A 16,929-nucleotide genomic window follows, 5' to 3' on the forward strand; every position below is an offset into this window, starting at 1 on the left:
TTGCTCAGTTCCTCAAAATCTGACAAGTCTTGGAGCCGGACTCGTATCCAAGATTTCAGATTCCCAGCTGGATGCACCCCGTGCCGCTGATTCAGTAAATGCATCTGCCACGAGAGCTGGTCTGAATAGCCAGGATCTCCTTTCTCACCCTAGACTCTGATGCACTTAGCTAGCCAATGAATATGTGTGAAAGGAGGGGCTTTCTATCTGACTCCTCACAAGGGAACAGCTCGTACAACAGCAAAACCACAACTGGAGCCAGACGTACATATGCCCTGCATCTCTCAGCATCTGTGCGCTTTCAGGTCTGACCGGACATCCCTCTTTCTCCCTCTCTCTTTCCTTCTAAACATGGGAAAAGTGGCACGGGGAAAACTTGAAGCAGCCTGGAAAAAGACTGGATCTGCATTATTCATCCCAACAGAACCAGCCATGGACTGGATCACCAACATCTCATGGCTTGATCACCTCGCTGGGAAGGAGGAACCACTCAGATGGCATCTAAACAGCACTGAGGACTATCTCGCCTTTGTATGTGGCCCCAAACGGAGTCACCTCTTCGTGCCCATGAGTTTAATATATGCCTTGATTTTTGTGGTCGGGGTGGTGGGAAACCTGTTAGTGTGCCTGGTGATCATAAAGCACAGGAACATGAAAACCCCCACCAACTACTACCTCTTCAGCCTTGCCATTTCAGACCTGCTGGTGCTGGTTTTTGGGATGCCGCTGGAGGTGTACGAGATGTGGAGCAATTACCCCTTCCTCTTCGGGCCCGTCGGCTGCTACTTCAAGACGGCGCTCTTTGAGACGGTCTGCTTTGCCTCCATCCTGAGCGTCACCACGGTCAGCATGGAGAGATATGTCGCCATCCTCCATCCTTTCCGGGCAAAGCTGGAGAGTACCAGGAAGCGTGCGCTGAGGATCATCATTGTCCTCTGGGTCCTCTCCGTCCTCTTCTCTCTCCCCAACACCAGCACGCACGGCATCTTGCTCCAGCGCTTCCCCAACGGTACGCTGGTCCCCGGCTCTGCCACCTGCACCGTGGTCATGCCTATGTGGATCTACAACTGTATCATCCAGGTCACTTCCTTCCTCTTCTATGTGCTGCCTGTGGGTATCATTAGTGTCCTCTACTATCTGATGGGGCTGAAAGTAAGTCCTAATTGAACGATGCCTTCCTTGCTTCTCCCTGTAACTTTCTTTCTAGCTCAGCTGCCTTTAAAAAGGTGATTTAACCCTTTTGAGGCAACACCTGCCATCCTTCCATCCACCCATTGAAGGGAACCCATTGAAAACTACCTCCCTTGGAAACAAAGTACCAGATTCACCCCCTGGTACACCTCCAGCTGGGGGTAAATATGGCCTAATCTATGTCTATCATTTTGGTTCTTACTTCTGCATCCCTGTTGAGGTGCTAAGTTTATCTTTTGTACGGTTTTCGGCCGATCCAGGTTCTTGGCTCAAAAGGGAGTGTAAAAAAGGAGTAAAAAAAGTAGGGGGATTGCAGTGCTTGCCTTTCTCTGTCTTGTGACTTTAGCATTTTCATTGCATTCTCCTCCTGCTTTCTTGGGCAAGTGATATGGCCACTACTTGATCATACACTTTTGTTAAAACTCACTTCTAAAATAAGCTGGTTTACTGCTGCAAGCACAAAATAATGAATGAGTCTTTTAAAAGTAGTGAGACGTGCTATATAGCCATTTGCCATCCATGCAGCTTTTAGAAACCAGGACTGCTGGCAATGGGAATTGAAATAGAGATACAGGAGAAAAAACAGCCTAGGTTATACTGTATGTAACCAGCTTTTTTATAGCACTGTTGTGAAATACTCTGCTAAAATATTGTGGGGCTGGATTGGTTTGGGGGGGGGGGTTTTCTGGGTATGGTTTTTAAAACATCAGTACTACGTTACACTGCTCAGAACGCAACTTTGCAGAAGTGAGGTTTGCTCCCTTGCAAAGAAAGGGCAGGGAGCTCCAGGGATATATGGTCAGAGAAGCAAATCAAGTGCTACAATCAGCCGGCACATCTGTATTGCCTCGTTAATGTGTTATCTGCTATTTAGTGTCACTTCACACTGGAGAAGAGGGTGCCTAGGAGTACTTATGATTGTAGGTGAATAACTGAAAAACTATGGCAAACAAGACACCTTTCTGAATGGGTCAGGCTCCCATAAGCAGCAGTTTATGGACTTAGCTATAGATTCAAACAGCAAATTATGCACGGCTTAACCTAAAGGGAATTAAGGAAAGCAGCACTTTTATCTTCACTGTTAAATTATGAACTGAAAAGATCTAGAGCTGGGTATGAAAAGCCTTTGCTTCAGGCAGGCAGTGGTAGCTAGCCACCGTTGCCCAGGTTTTCCCCGTTCTCCCTGCAGAAGAGGTGCTACGTCGGTGCCAAGGCACAGCTCCCACTCTCAGATTTCTGAATGAGACCCGACATCGATCCTGCCCAGTCTCATCATCATAAAGGCTTGGATGTCCTTTCTTTTATGCCTGCTTACTTTGCTTTATCCTCATAATGCACTCCCGGCTGCAATGCCATTGGCTTCAGCACAAGTAAAGGGGTAAGATTGTTTAATTTTTAAATGGAAGTGATGAACAAACAGCAGTTAGCTCATTTTCAGTCACAGGCAATTTATATCAAAGCAGCAACGAGCGTGAAATCAGTTATGTGACAGCAGTCCCGGGCTCGTCCGGGCATCTCACGCTGTTTAAACCTGAACTGCAAAACTTCAGCCTTGACCCTGCAATTGAAATCTGGAGCCAGGGATGTTTTCTTTCCATCCCAATAGTCCAAGCCTGGGCTCTGGGGAAAGAGGGATTGGTAACTGCACTTTCTTGTTTCAGCCCCGACAGAGCCTAAATGCTGAGCAGCACCCTCGGGCATTGCACCGCAGGGAGGAACAATTAGGAGCCATTCAACCTCCGACAGGGCAGCAAGATTGCACTTAAAACTGCAGAGTCCAACTTGTGTTTGGAGTAAATGGGATTTGTCTCCTGGATCGTGCAATTCCAGTTCAGTAGACTAGACTGACATCGAGAATGCCCCTAAACCACCTGGGTTTGCATTTGCAGTCTTGCTCAGGCATGTGCTACAGAGAACTCAAGCCATTATTGCAGAGGAGAGGAGATGAATCAGGTAGGGGCTGTTCAGGGCAGGTATTACTCACCTCCTTATGGATGCCCGCAAACTAACAATTCACGAAAAAGATCCTGTAATGACTGCACAAGGATGTCTGTGTGCCTTCATGCCTGTAAGGCTCAGAGATACAGGAACAGTCTTTGAAGCATCTGCATTGCCACCATCACTAGAGCATCCAGGTGGGTGATTGACAGCAAAGAGATTTCCCATCCCAGAAGTTTGGGGATTGAATAAAAGAATCCCCATCTAGAATCAGGAAGGAAAGCCTTTGGATCAGTGAACTTATACTGAAAAATACCAACATGAGTTTTATGACCCTCACTTTACTGATGAGGAGCTGAAATCCAGTGCGATGCAAGCGACGTCAAGATGTGAGTCTGTTTTTTGTTGGCCAAGACCATGCAGGTGCCTGCAGGTTTTCTGGAAGAAGCAAAGAAGGGTGTGAGTTCGACATCTCACAGCCATTGAATGACTGGCCTCTCTGGTAAAAGTGGAAACTGGAATAGTAATTTGGACGTGTTGCATTGTGGACTGATTCCTGGGGAACTATGGGGAACACCACATGACATCAGCTGACAATAATTTTCAGCTACGGTGAACTGTGAACTGTGTTGGATTTAAACTGAACAAACAATAGAGATGGCTTTGTATGTCTTTACCAGCCCCCCAAGAACCGCCCAGAGTTGAGGACATCCCGCCTTTCTTAGCACGTTCCTGGAACAATGACGGGATGGAGGATGACCTGGAGAAACTCTCCTTAAAGGGAGAATGTTTCTTTTTTGCATTCAGTCCTCAACCTGCCGGCTGATGCTGCCAGTTGCCCGTGTGAGGACTGTGATAGACGTCTACCCAGTAGATATTAGCACAGACTACACCAATTCTCCTCCCGTAGACATGTATAGATAAGACCTGTAAGATGGCAGAGCGCACCCTCAGCAAGTCTGCAGATGACACCAAGCTGAGGGGAGCAGTAGATATGCTGAAAGGTAGGACTAGGACTCAGAGGGACCTAGACAAATCGGAGGATTGCGCCAAATGAAGTGTCCTGAGGTTCAACAAGGACAAGCACAAAGTCCTGCACTTAGGACAGGACGATCCCATGCACTGGGACAGGCTGGGCAGCAGCTCTGCAGAAAAGGACCTGGGGGTGACAGGGGACAATAAGATGGACAGGAGCCAGCAGTGTGCGCTCATTGGCAGGACGGCGAGTGGCATCCTGGGCTGCATTGGTACGAGCGGTGCCAGCAGATCGAGGGCAGTAATTCTTCCCCTCTGTTCAGCACTGGGGAGGCCACATCTGGAGCGCTGTGTCCAGTTGTGGGCCCCCAGTACAGAAAGGATGTGGACAAGTTGGAAAATCCAGTGGAGGGCAATGAAAATGGTTGGGGGACATGACTGGTGAGGAGAGGCTGAGAGAATGGGCTGATTGAGTCTGCAGAAGAGAAGACCAAGGGGGACTGAACAGCAGCCTTCACCTCCCTGCAGGGGGGCTGCAAAGAGGATGGAGCAAAGAGGATGGAGCATTGTTCCAGGAACGTGCTAAGAAAGGCGGGATGTCCTCAACTCTGGACGGTTCTTGGGGGCTGGTAAAGACATACAAAGCCATCTCTATTGTTTGTTCAGTTTAAATCCAACACAGTTCACAGTTCACCATAGCTGAAAATTATTGTCAGCTGATGTCATGTGGTGTTCCCCATAGTTCCCCAGGAATCAGTCCACAATGCAACACGTCCAAATTACTATTCCAGTTTCCACTTTTACCAGAGAGGCCAGTCATTCAATGGCTGTGAGATGTCGAACTCACACCCTTCTTTGCTCCATCCTCTTTGCAGGACTGGTCTCAGTGAGCTGGACTGGTCTCAGTAGGGGCAAATGACAGGGCAAGGAACAATGGGCTCAAGCTGCAGCAAGGGAAGTTGAGGTTAGATTTTAGGGAGAATTTTCTCACTAGGAAGGTAGTAAAAGACTGGGACTGGTTACCCAGAGAAGTGGTGCAGTCTCCATCCTTAGAGGTTTTGAAGATTGGGCTAGACAAAGCCTTGGGTGGGATGATGTAGTTGAGGCTGGTCCTGCTTGGAGCAGGGGGTTGGACTAGATGTGACCTCCTAAGGTCCCTTCCAACCTGAATTTTCTGCACTGTGTGCCAGATGGATTTCTTATAAATACAGAAACAGGAAAGACTCTTGCATTCTTCCTCAGATGGTGCTTGCTGCTAATGTGAGCTATGCGAAGTCAAACATGGTACCATTGCTTTTGCTAGATGCTTTCTTTGGGTTAGCATGGGTATACATGGGAGCAGAATCTCAGGCTACAACATTTGGCCCCTATTAGAAAATGCCACAATACCTAAAGATTCCTGTTCTGTGCTCCACACACATTTTACTCTCTTGAAGCGCATCATTTAAAATCATTTGCAGGGAGCCCTGCGTCATGTGACGTGTGGTCTGTTGCATGTACAATGGTTGACTGCTGAAGAATTAGATTCTGCAGAGAAAGCTGTGACTGAGAGATAAGAGAGTTGCCTGGATTTAAAAGCAAACTTGCAAAATAAAATACATGGTCATTCATGAAGATACCCTCCTCATGCTTGTTCCTACTGATATGCAGGATTATTATAGTGGAGGTAATGGAATCTGTTAAGTTTTAATGTCCTTTCTGCCATTTAGGCTGGGTTTTTTCCACTGTGCAGTTCACTCACCACCTGTAATTAGAAACATGCGGGCAGACTTTGCTTATATTCATAACCAGTGTCAATGTGTGTGTTTGGTTTCTTTTAAACAATTCTGTTAAGTATCGGAAACTTTTCCAAAAGGATCTTGACTTTGAACCTGTTTTGTCAGATAAGTAGCATAGCTGGGAGTGGGCATGCAGAGAGCCAGCCGCGAATGTGAACACAGAGGAGGCACGACCACCGGCCCGGCCAGCACTGCCATCCAGGGTGCAACACCTCTGTGCCAGATAGTATTAGATTTTGCTGTACGGTGTCAGAACTATCCCCTCAAAAACTACATTGGCCACATATGTGTTGGGTCACACCAGTCTTCTCCCAGGAGGAACAGTGTATCGCTGTTAGCAGTAAAGGGTCTGAGCGAAAGCTCTGGACTGGACCTTACCAATTTTCAATAACACTTGGATTGCAAAGGCAGACTACGTTATGCATCTCACAAATCACCGCTGTCAAGGACAACTGAACTGGCAGGTTTTCCATGCCTGGTCACCAGGCCTATACTTCTTGTCTGAATGATTTAATTTATACTGAGGAAAAAATCAACAGATGAAGACAGAAAACATGTAAAGATTCCCTGAGAGAACCTCGCAGGGGTCCCCAAAATATTGCACTAACTTTGGGCTAACAAGGTCAGGGGATGCTAACAGTGTAAAGGTGCAGAATAGAGGATGTGTCTACCTGTGCATCTACTGCTTAGTAATTTACTGCACAGTAAGCGGCTTTTACACTGGCGTCTACATGTGCAGGCATTACAGTGCAGTAACGCTGTGTGTGGACTGATTTGGGACTAAAGTCCATCCCAAACCAGTTCACATAAACAGGGTTATGACACAGTACGGCCTCGCTGCCACATGTGCCTAGCTGCGCAGTAACTACTCAGGAGTAAATTTGCTACCTGTATCATGCAGGTGGCAAATTTACGTCCAAGTTGATGTAAATTGCTATCGTTACTGCACAGTACAGATGCGTGCGTGTACAGGCATGGTAATTTTTGGTTACCATGCAGTAACAGTGCACATGTAGATGCGCCCAGAGAAGACAAACTTGTATCAGCTGCATTGTAATAGAGTTCAAGCAAATCAAAACCCCAGATCCAAATGTTCGTGACATTTGGGAGGAACCAGCCATGGACTTTTTCACTGGGACTCTATGTTTGAGCTCTGTGCTCAACGTTATCCGCCCCCCAACAAACTTCCCCTTTGTTACTCCTCCCAGTCACGCTGCAGCAGAGCGTCATTGGAGCTTCTGAAAACGAAGCATGACGGTGCTATCCAACCCACAGGAGGAAAGCGAAGGAAAAAAGTTGCATGTTGGTTTATGATAGTGGCATAGTAGTACATTCTCTGTGGCTTTGGAGAGTACTTCGAATGAATGACTGTTGAGACCAAAAAACCACTGAAGGGAAGCTAAAGCTTTTAATCAATCTGTGCTGACATTTATCACTTTGCATGTTACGAATCAACCAATTTTAGCCCTTAAACAACATTGATTTCAAGTGAGCGTGTCAAAAGACCATCATGAAAAACATGCAAATGCCAAATTGCTTTATAATCGAACAGAATTTCATTTAATGCATTCCCACTTTGTGAGAGCACTAGCCTCGAAATGAATCAATGGCGAGATATTTTTTTTTCTAATGAGCGCAATTAAAACATTTTTGAAAAGTTATAATAGTCCATTAATCACAGACAACTTGAAGGTAACACGTAAGAGGTAGAAGACAAAAATATCACATTCATGTTCTTGCATTCACTTACTGGTCTTTCTTCTTTCTGGGTGGGGTGGTAGGAAAGAGAGGGATGGGGGTTTCCCCCACACAATTAAAATTTTATTGCTATTCTGGAGGTGCTGGGGGGAAAAAAAAAAATCTTCACTAGAAAAAAAATTGTCTGACTAATCAAGAATGAAAATCTCAATAGCCCAACCCAGATAAAATGAACGTGGTGGATAATTCTAGTAAAAAAACAAATGCAAAAGTATTGTCCTCTCAGATTGACCAGTGGGGGTTTCATCATCAAAGCATCAGCTCTCAATAAAAGCACACTGCAAAGCGTTCCCATGAGTGTTAGCATCTTCAAAATTCATTAGGATTAATTTTAATTTCAGTCATTTTGTTCCACACTAACGAGACGAGGGTAACTGCTCGGAAGCAGAATAGTGGCGCAGGCTCGGCTTTGCTCATCTCCCTGGTTCTGTTTTTCCTTTCTTCTGTTGTGAAAAGCCAGGGGGAAGCTGGCTGGGAAAACGTTTTCTTTCTTGTTGTAGCTAAGTTTCATGCATTTAATCTCTGTGCAGGTTGCACCACTGGTTTCTGCTAGATGGAGTATAGGGATTGTATTCATCACTGTCATTTGCTGCAAATTAGCCGACCCCCAAGCCCGCTGAAAATCCACAGAAATCTTTCCATTGCTTCAGATGGGCTTTCAACATGGCCCTAACAATTCTTTTTAATTTTTTTTTTTTTTGGATCCCAGAGGTATTGGTTGATTGCATAGGGTCTCTTTTAGCAACAGCCTCCCCTCCCCCTTCCTGGATATTTTGAAAGACAAAACAACACTAAAATTCACTAGGCTTAATAGTCCAAATCCTGTTGTATACGAGTTAGTGAGCAGTACTGCTTTACACAAACATATTGGGGGCATGCATAATGTAGTGCCAGAAATATCTGCCGTCTCTTCTGAACCCGAATCTTCATTAAACTGTTTTTTCCCCGCATTAGGATTGAACTAGACTGGGAATCTCCAACCCCCACAACCAGTACATTTTCACAAAACCTTTTCTGGAGACGGCAAAAGACAAAACCCTTTTAGTGCACCAGCCCCATCCTTATTCTGTATTACTGGATCCAACCTGTCTCTGAGTGGAGGTTGATATTAGCCAAACCCAAACCAAACTAGCAATGTTTTGCAATGGTTGAAAATAAAAAAGGACCTTTCTGGCCTCTCTCAGTGTAGCTTCTGAAGTTGTTGCTCAAACACTATTTACCAGAACTACGTTCAGTTACAGCAAAGTGTCTTCTTCGTACAGCTGTAGGGTTGTTGGAGCCATGCTGGTCTAAGGACATGGGCAGATAAGTTCCTTTGGGTAGATGTGATCTCTTTTATTAGACCAACTCAATAGTTGGGGAAATTGTTCTTTGCAAGCTTTCGGGCACAAACACCCTTCTTCAGCTTCTTCCTTTGTACAGCATCTTTTTCATGCTATACACATCTGAGGTTACTAAGACCTTTCAGAAGGGGGAGTTCAGGTAATATAAAAAAGTGAGCAGGCAGCAACGTAGCGCAGTAGGAAGCCGTTCCCAGACTAGCTTGCTTTCGAATCGGCGCCATGCTGAATTCCATCTGCGGCCCATTACCAGACAGGCCATGAGAGTCATTTCTATGCATCCCATCACGCTTCAGGAGAAAACACCTTGTTTCTAAGTTTTCCTTCATTTTTCCCCTTGCCAGTTGAGAGAAGACACATCTTTGGAAGCAGAGGAAATGACTGTGAACATTCAGAGACCCTCCAGAAAATCAGTCACTAAGATGTTATGTAAGTACTTCATTTTAGTTTTATGCATGTGTATCATATACGTTTCATTTAAACATGGGGCAGAAAGCATAGGGAAAGGAAGCAGCATGTCTGGGGGCTCAAAGAAGGTGGGGTTAAAACTCAGCAGCATATACAATTGGGTTCTCAGGCCTGCCTTAGGTGAGAGATTTTCCCCACCAAAACTAAGATGCATCAACCGATCTGTGTGTCAGGAAATGTGAGGCAGCTACCCGTCTCATCTGTGTCTCTAAGCCGTGTTATCAACCTGGCACGTCTGATCCTTTCTGTTGTGGATGAGTGTTGAAATTCATCCTTGCCCACGTTCCAGCAGTAGCAATGATCCCAAGAAACAGGATGGATGGTTAGTTGGTTGGGTAGATGGATGGATGGCTGCTTGGTTGGTTAGGTGGATGGCTGGTTGGTTGGTTGGATGCTGCTCTGTCTGGGGACTTCCAAATACAGGCTAGGGAGTAGGTGTTACACAGACATTTCCATCATAAACTGCAGTCTTTTCCCAGATAAACTCTGCCAATCCTTCACCCTTCGTTCCCCTTCCCCTGCCTTTAAGGTCAGGATCCTTAATGTCCCCTGGAAGTGGTAAAGACCCAGACGGAAATGTCCCATATACCTCTGACCACTAGCATTTCTCCCTCAAGTTGAGGCTGTCTTCAGAACATTTATCATTATCCCTGGCAAGCCAACATTTGCAAATGTATTTAGGTAAGAAACCTAACACACCCATGGCCCTTGCTGAAGGCTTTCAAACAATTTTAAATCTCCATCAAATTCTGTAATCTAATAGAAGTCTGCCTTTCTGGTCTGCCGGTCTACAGCACCAAATATTAAGATGGTTGCATCCTCTGTGCAGTGTTCATGCCATCACTACAGACTGAGTGAGGACCGTGCTGGGACTGATCTGGCATAACCATGGTCAGCTGGGAGATCCATCCAGTCTGAAAAGAGCAGGACGTTGCCTTGAGCTTGATTTTTGTACCTAGCAGGGTCCTGGTAGTGCCGACTGGAAATGAATCCTAAGCCCCCAGCTTTGTTTTTTTTTCTGCGTGAAAGATGCAGAGATAAAGAGTCACCAGCTGATATCGTATCAAGTCCAAATCTGTGCTGATAAGTGTGCCTTATCCACAGTCGGTTCATTTGGTTCGAAGTGCCATCCCGGCTAAAAACGGCCTCTTCATTGTCAGCTCCACTGAAACCTTGAGCACAAAAAGAAAAAAAAAAAAGGAGGGAGGCGGGGAAGGGAAAAAAAAAAAATCAAAAAAAAATCACTGTTTATTTATCAAATTAAGATGGGGATCAGCAGAGATTTCTTGTAGTTCGAAATATTTTTTCTGCAGAAAGCACCGATGACAGCAGGGAGAGGAAAGAAAGGTTGTGAAAGAGGTTTCCAAATAAGTGACTTGGCAATGACCGATAGATGTTGCTGGTAGCTTCCTGGGACTTCTTGCCCTGCTTACCGCCCACCATGCAATCTCTGTAACTCACTCTCTTTCTCCTCCCGTCTCCGTGGCAGTTGTTCTGGTGATGGTATTTGCCGTCTGCTGGGCCCCGTTTCACATCGATCGACTCTTCTTCAGCTTTGTTGTGGACTGGACGGAGCCACTGGCCAATGTCTTCAACCTCATCCATGTGCTGTCAGGTAGCTCTTTCTTATCAGGCTTGCTCAGTTGTGGACTCATAGCTCTCAGGGGTAACTCGATGTGGAGAGACTGGTTCATATTATTCAGGCAACCAGTGAGAGAACTAGTCACATATATATTGAGGATCAAATATTATTCCTTGGTTATGTTCTTTACCATTTTTATTTCTTTCTAGGACAAGTCATTCACTCTTTTTTTTTTTCCTAGCTAGGAGGAAAGGTCTTGTTTGCACTGATTCCCTGTATAGACACTCTTGGTGTGCAAGGAAGGATATTGTTGTGTGAGGTAGCTTACAACACACAGCATGCACAAAGAGTGTCCACATGGGACACGAATGCACAATAGCTCATGTGTTGTAAATTCACGTCCTGGTTACCACATGCTGTCATCCCCGTACAGCAAAACCCTCCTTTACCTACGTCATTCCAGGGCCCACAAAAAAAGTGATGACCAAATCACCAAACCAGGATATACTGGCTTCAACCTGCAGGAACAGCAGTGAAAGCAATGGGGCTGGGAAATAGGTCAGTAGCATCTGCATCTGATCAGTCGAGGGACAAAATAAGGCAGTGGAGAACTACAGACAAATATACTGCTCGAGAACAGGATAAGATCCACCTTTGCTTGCAGTTGGGTTTGTCTCCGTATTTCAATGTGGCATGCATTGCCAGGCTTCCTTGGGTCATGCTTGCCAGTCATGGCATGCAGCTGATTTTAAAGTCAAGCTGGAGTTCATGAAACTTTCAGGACTTAGTACTATTGTCTGATGGAGTTCTTCCAATAGGCATAGGTAATGAAAAAACAGGGCACAGACAACTGTAGTGAGCTGCAGACAACACTTAACTCTTGAAAATATTCACAGATCAACATACTTGCTATTCAGCCTGCTCTCGCCTGTCCAGGGTAGTGAACACCGTGTTCTCCTAGATGATTTCTTCCCCAAGCCGGGAATCTTATCAGACCTACAAGACAGCCAGCTTTGCATCCTTTTCCACAACTGAGGTTCACCACTCAGGATGAATATTTCCATCAGCCGTAAAATTAAAAGATATTGCTTCTTCAAAGGAGAAATGTTTTTCTCAGGCTGCCGTGGGGAAACACTGGACATGGTAGTTAGGTGAATCATACAAATTCAGCTTCAGCGTTGATTTTTCATGAGACATCTTCCTTTTTGTTCTTTCAGACTTTTTTTTTGTAGCCTTGCATTTCGTTATCGCATTAAGAAGGGGAGACTTCCTCATCTGAGAATAGTCAGCCTACTAATTGCATCCTTCTCTCCTTGTCTCCATTTTTGCTGGTCTCCCCTAGGTGTTTTCTTCTATCTGAGCTCTGCCGTGAACCCCATCATTTACAACCTCCTTTCTCGTCGCTTCAGATTGGCGTTCCTCAGCGTGATCACCCCTCGGTGCAAGCTCTGGGCCACCAAACAGCCTGCCCGCGGGATCCCAGCCCACCAGAGCCTTTGCCCGGTAGGAGACTGCAATCTGATGGATTCGGCAGAGAACGCAAGTCCTCCATCCACGCACAGGACATCCGTCTGCAGCTCTCAGCTTTCTACCAGCCTGTGACTATAAATAGCCTTCTCAGGTGGGATGGAAGGTCATTAAAATTGCTTTTACCTTCATGGGAAAAAAATACCCAACCCAAAACGAGAGGGATTTCAGCAAGAGGTGCTGCATTGTGACGGCTGCTTGATAAAGCTGCCGCTGCGAGGTAAATGGCAATCATTGTCTCTGCCGTGAGGCCAGAGGAGGAAAGGAGTTTGGACTCCCTGACTGTGCAGTAAAAATTAATTTCGCAGGACATGCATTATAGACCCACTCCTCCTTTAATCGCATTAGTCCAGCTCCTGCTAACCATATTAAGTCCAATTAGGCATGGCATGAAGATTGACATAACAATCACAGCTTTCCATTTCAATCTTCCCCCAGCTTACACTAGTAGTCCCACCGCAGTAGGGAAGGACCAATTGGCGAACGTGCAAAATGTCCTGATAAAGGGGTTGGTTTGGTTTGGGTTTAATGAAAATGTTAGCCAAAAATATTCAATTTTTGTTGTTGTTGTTGACAACATTCGGGATTCTGATGAAAAGGTAAAAAAAGCTCTCGCTTCCAGCCACGAAGACTCATCTATATGCATGTTCATGCAACCCTGCTTGTCTGCAGTGGGAAACTTTCCTCAAAAACATAGAGGCACTGATTTCTTAGGGTGATAACTTTTATTGGACCCACTATGTGGGTGGGATAAAGCTAGACAAGCTTTCAAAGACAAGACTTCCTTCCTAAGCATGTCTTCATATCTTTGCCCCTCGCATAATGTCTGGACCATCACGGCTACAACATCACTGTTACACTACACAAACATGGGAACATTTCCGTTTTCAATGACAATTTTTGTAGGGAGTGAAAGATCCTGACAGTCTCTAGCAGAAATACTAGTACGAGCCCTCCTGGGAGGAAGATAAGGAGGATTTACTCTGAACTAGAAAACAAATGGGTATTACTTCTCGGCCTGAGAAGCTGATCTCAGGGTGATCATTATTTTTCAGGAAGCCAGTCCCCTACTCTGGCCTTTCTTCCGCCCCAGCGGTAGAGCAGGAGTGAAATGTTGCCCAGAACTGACCTCTAATTCTCCTGCTGTTGGGATGTCTGTGAAGCTAGCTCCCCCCACCAGCCCCAGAGCCACCTGGCTTGCAACTTAGGTACACGCATTCAGGTTGCATTAGCAAATGTAGCCCTGAGGTTGCTCCGTTCCAGTCCTTATCCACTGATGCCTCTCGGATGAAAGAGCCTGGGGCCAAAAAGTGACAGAAAGCCACCTTTGGCCTTCAAACCCTCTGAGCTGTTCAAAGAACATAAAGACAGGTCTCTACAAGTGACACTTAAAATATCTAAAGGCAATTATCATGTTTCCTGGCACATTAGACAAGTAAAGTGAACAAATGTTGCAGTCACACATGGGTAGCCTGGGTGGTACTCCAGGAGGTGCCCCCTCTCCAATTGAGGGGATCAAAGCAGGTGCACAAGCGCTGTGGGAGGTGTAGGGACTCTCCTTCCCCTATAGAGCAGAGCCAGACCACCAATGGGGATGTAACCATATACCTTTTAATACTGGGAACATAACAGGCATAAAGCAGAGGGTATAGTGGACACGACAATGCCCCAAGGGGCAGGATTCAGCAAAAGTTAGACACTTTCAATCATTGACAAAAAAAATGGGTTAACAAAATATAAAATACGAACAGCAGAACAAACAATGTGGGTTGGTGAAATATAAAAAGGCACAAAATGCAAAAATGTCAAATGACAAGGAAATATAGGGCCTTGGTACCTGGAGGGGGAGAAAGGGGAGAAAACACAATGGCCCCTTCCCACTGCAAGAAGATTTGCTTTTTGTTATCTCACTCACCCCAAGTCACCTCAGCGGGGACTTGAACCCTGATGGCCCGCATGGTAGGCAGGCACACACACTGCCACACAGCCACCACTGGGGGCGCTGCTGTAGCCAGTGCGGGGTCTGTGAGGGGCCGCACGCCGCGCTGCGGAGGGTCCCGCTGCTGCCTGCAGGTCCTGCTCTTTCAGGCTCTTCCAGGGCTCTGCTCCTGCCCCGCTGGCCCAGCTCTTGCCGGCTCTTATAGATTCATAGCTTCATAGATGCTAGGGTCGGAAGGGACCTCAACAATAGATCATCGAGTCCGACCCCCTGCATAAGCAGGAAAGAGTGCCGGGCCTACATTACCCCAGCTAGATACACATCCAACCTTCTCTTGAATACCCCCAGGGTAGGGGAGAGCACCACCTCCCTTGGGAGCCCGTTCCAGACCTTGGCCACTCGAACTGTGAAGAAGTTCCTCCTAATATCCAATCTAAATCTGCTCTCTTCTAGCTTGTGGCCATTATTTCTTGTAACCCCCGGGGGCGCCTTGGTGAATAAATACTCACCAATTCCCTTCTGTGCCCCCCTGACGAACTTATAGGCAGCCACCAGGTCGCCTCTCAACCTTCTCTTGCGGAGGCTGAAAAGGTCCAGTTCCTCTAGTCTCTCCTCGTAGGGCTTGGCCTGCAGGCCCTTAACCATACGAGTGGCCCTTCTCTGGACCCTCTCCAGGTTATCCGCATCCTTCTTGAAGTGCGGCGCCCAGAATTGCACGCAGTACTCCAGCTGCGGTCTGACCAGCGCCCGATAGAGGGGAAGTATCACCTCCTTGGACCTATTTGTCATGCATCTGCTGATGCACGATAAAGTGCCATTGGCTTTTCTGATGGTTTCGTCACACTGCCGACTCATGTTCATCTTGGAGTCCACTAGGACTCCAAGATCCCTTTCCACTTCCGTGCCACCCAGCAGGTCATTTCCTAGGCTGTAGGTGTGCTGGACATTTTTCCTCCCTAGATGCAGCACTTTGCATTTCTCCTTGTTGAACTGCAGTCTGTTGTTTTCTGCCCACTTGTCTAACCTGTCCAGGTCTGCTTGCAGCTGCTCCCTGCCCTCCGGCGTGTCCACTTCGCCCCATAGCTTAGTGTCATCTGCAGACTTGGACAGAGTACATTTCACCCCCTCGTCCAAGTCGCTGATGAAGACATTAAAGAGTATCGGTCCAAGCACCGAGCCCTGCGGGACCCCACTGCCCACACTCTTCCAGGTCGAAACCGACCCCTCCACCACGACTCTCTGGGTGCGACCCTCCAGCCAATTCTCCACCCACCGGACTGTGCAGTCATCCAAGTCACAGCCCCTTAACTTGTTCACCAGTATGGGGTGGGATACCGTATCAAAGGCCTTCCTGAAGTCCTGTGAAGCTCCTCCCTTGTGGTCCCTCGCTGGTCTCTCCTGAGTCAGCCCACGCTGCCCCTTTTATCCCCCTCCAGGTGGCCCAAGGAGCCAATCGGGACACGGGGAGGTGAGTCTCTGGGGTCTGATTGGTGCGGAAAGGGAATCCCATGTCCTCCAATCATCTTTTGCCCTTTCAAAACCCTTGGGCCAGGTCCCTGCCAGCTAGCCCATCACACGTGCATCCAGTATTTAAATGATGATAACTGTTTAGCTACCCTGCTGGTATATGGAAATTACTGGGGGGAGGGGAGCTAAATTTGTCCCTTGTGTAACTCCCTGGCTTAAGCGGAGTTAAACCAGACATGAATTCAGCCTAATGGATGCAGCAGGTCTATAATTCCTGGGGTAATGGCATTTTCACTGTAGAGCAGCCGCATGATGGTGTTGACCTGACCGGCAACCTTGCGTCTATGCATCCTAATCAGTGCTGATCGCCCGGTGCAATCACCTTGCAAGCGCTGCCTTGGTGAGAGCTGCATTGTGGTCCCTGTCCAGCCGGCTTGAGCTATGCCTTGGCCTGTATCTGAACAGAGATGAGCCTTATGAGTTCACCAAATGGGTTTGCTCCAGTTCTCGCTTGTGCCAGTCACAAAAGCCTCCTATCGCTGCATGCACTAAGATTATCAAGTGTTGCCACTTCCAGTTGGGGCCAGTGCTTAGCCCTCTGCTAGCTTCAAACCTGCTTAAGTGTGCACCCCGGGGACTGTAACCACACTCCTCCTACAGGTCCTCATTAGAGTAACAGCCCGCAAAGCCAAAGCCTGTTTCCTGGGAAAGTGCTTGCAAATATGCAGTTTGCAAAGCCCTGCTGAGTTCAGAAATGGAAACACAGAGGATATGAAATGCTGGGATCCATATAAATGGTTTCATAGTTTGCAAATACACTTCCTGCTGAGAGTAAGGGCATGGGACCAGAGGATGGTCAGAGGTCCCGATCCTCATCACTGACAGCAGCAGGAATCAGCAGAGCAGTGAGGCACTGTTGGCAGGAATAGGGCCATAAGGTGTTTCCCAAAGAGATCCAAGGAGATC

General features: G+C 46.9%; 1 protein-coding gene across 2 annotated transcripts; it reads left to right on the forward strand.

Moving 5' to 3' along the window:
• Positions 1-270: 270 nt before the first annotated feature.
• Positions 271-13,153, forward strand: NMUR2 (neuromedin U receptor 2). 2 transcript variants are annotated; one of them, XM_090064950.1, is made up of 4 exons: positions 271-1,152; positions 9,325-9,409; positions 10,938-11,063; positions 12,373-13,153. In XM_090064950.1, exons 1-4 carry the CDS (start codon positions 271-273, stop codon positions 12,630-12,632), a joined length of 1,353 nt encoding a protein of 450 aa, XP_089921076.1. In that variant the 3' UTR covers positions 12,633-13,153. The 2 variants fall into 2 exon arrangements, with proteins under 2 accessions (XP_089921076.1, XP_089921077.1); XM_090064951.1 differs by having other exon boundaries at positions 12,440-12,589.
• Positions 13,154-16,929: the final 3,776 nt, after the last annotated feature.

Source organism: Crocodylus siamensis, chromosome 10 (assembly GCF_052110815.1).
Source record: "Crocodylus siamensis isolate JL-2025a chromosome 10, ASM5211081v1, whole genome shotgun sequence".
NCBI classification, from domain to species: domain Eukaryota; kingdom Metazoa; phylum Chordata; order Crocodylia; family Crocodylidae; genus Crocodylus; species Crocodylus siamensis.

Coding starts and splice junctions, on each gene's coding strand:
- NMUR2 (XM_090064950.1), top strand. CDS start 271: ATGCCCTGCATCTCTCAGCATCTGTGCGCTTTCAGGTCTGACCGGACA. Junction 9,410..10,937: donor ATCAGTCACTAAGATGTTAT/GTAAGTACTTCA, acceptor TCTCCGTGGCAG/TTGTTCTGGTGATGGTATTT. Junction 11,064..12,372: donor CCTCATCCATGTGCTGTCAG/GTAGCTCTTTCT, acceptor GGTCTCCCCTAG/GTGTTTTCTTCTATCTGAGC.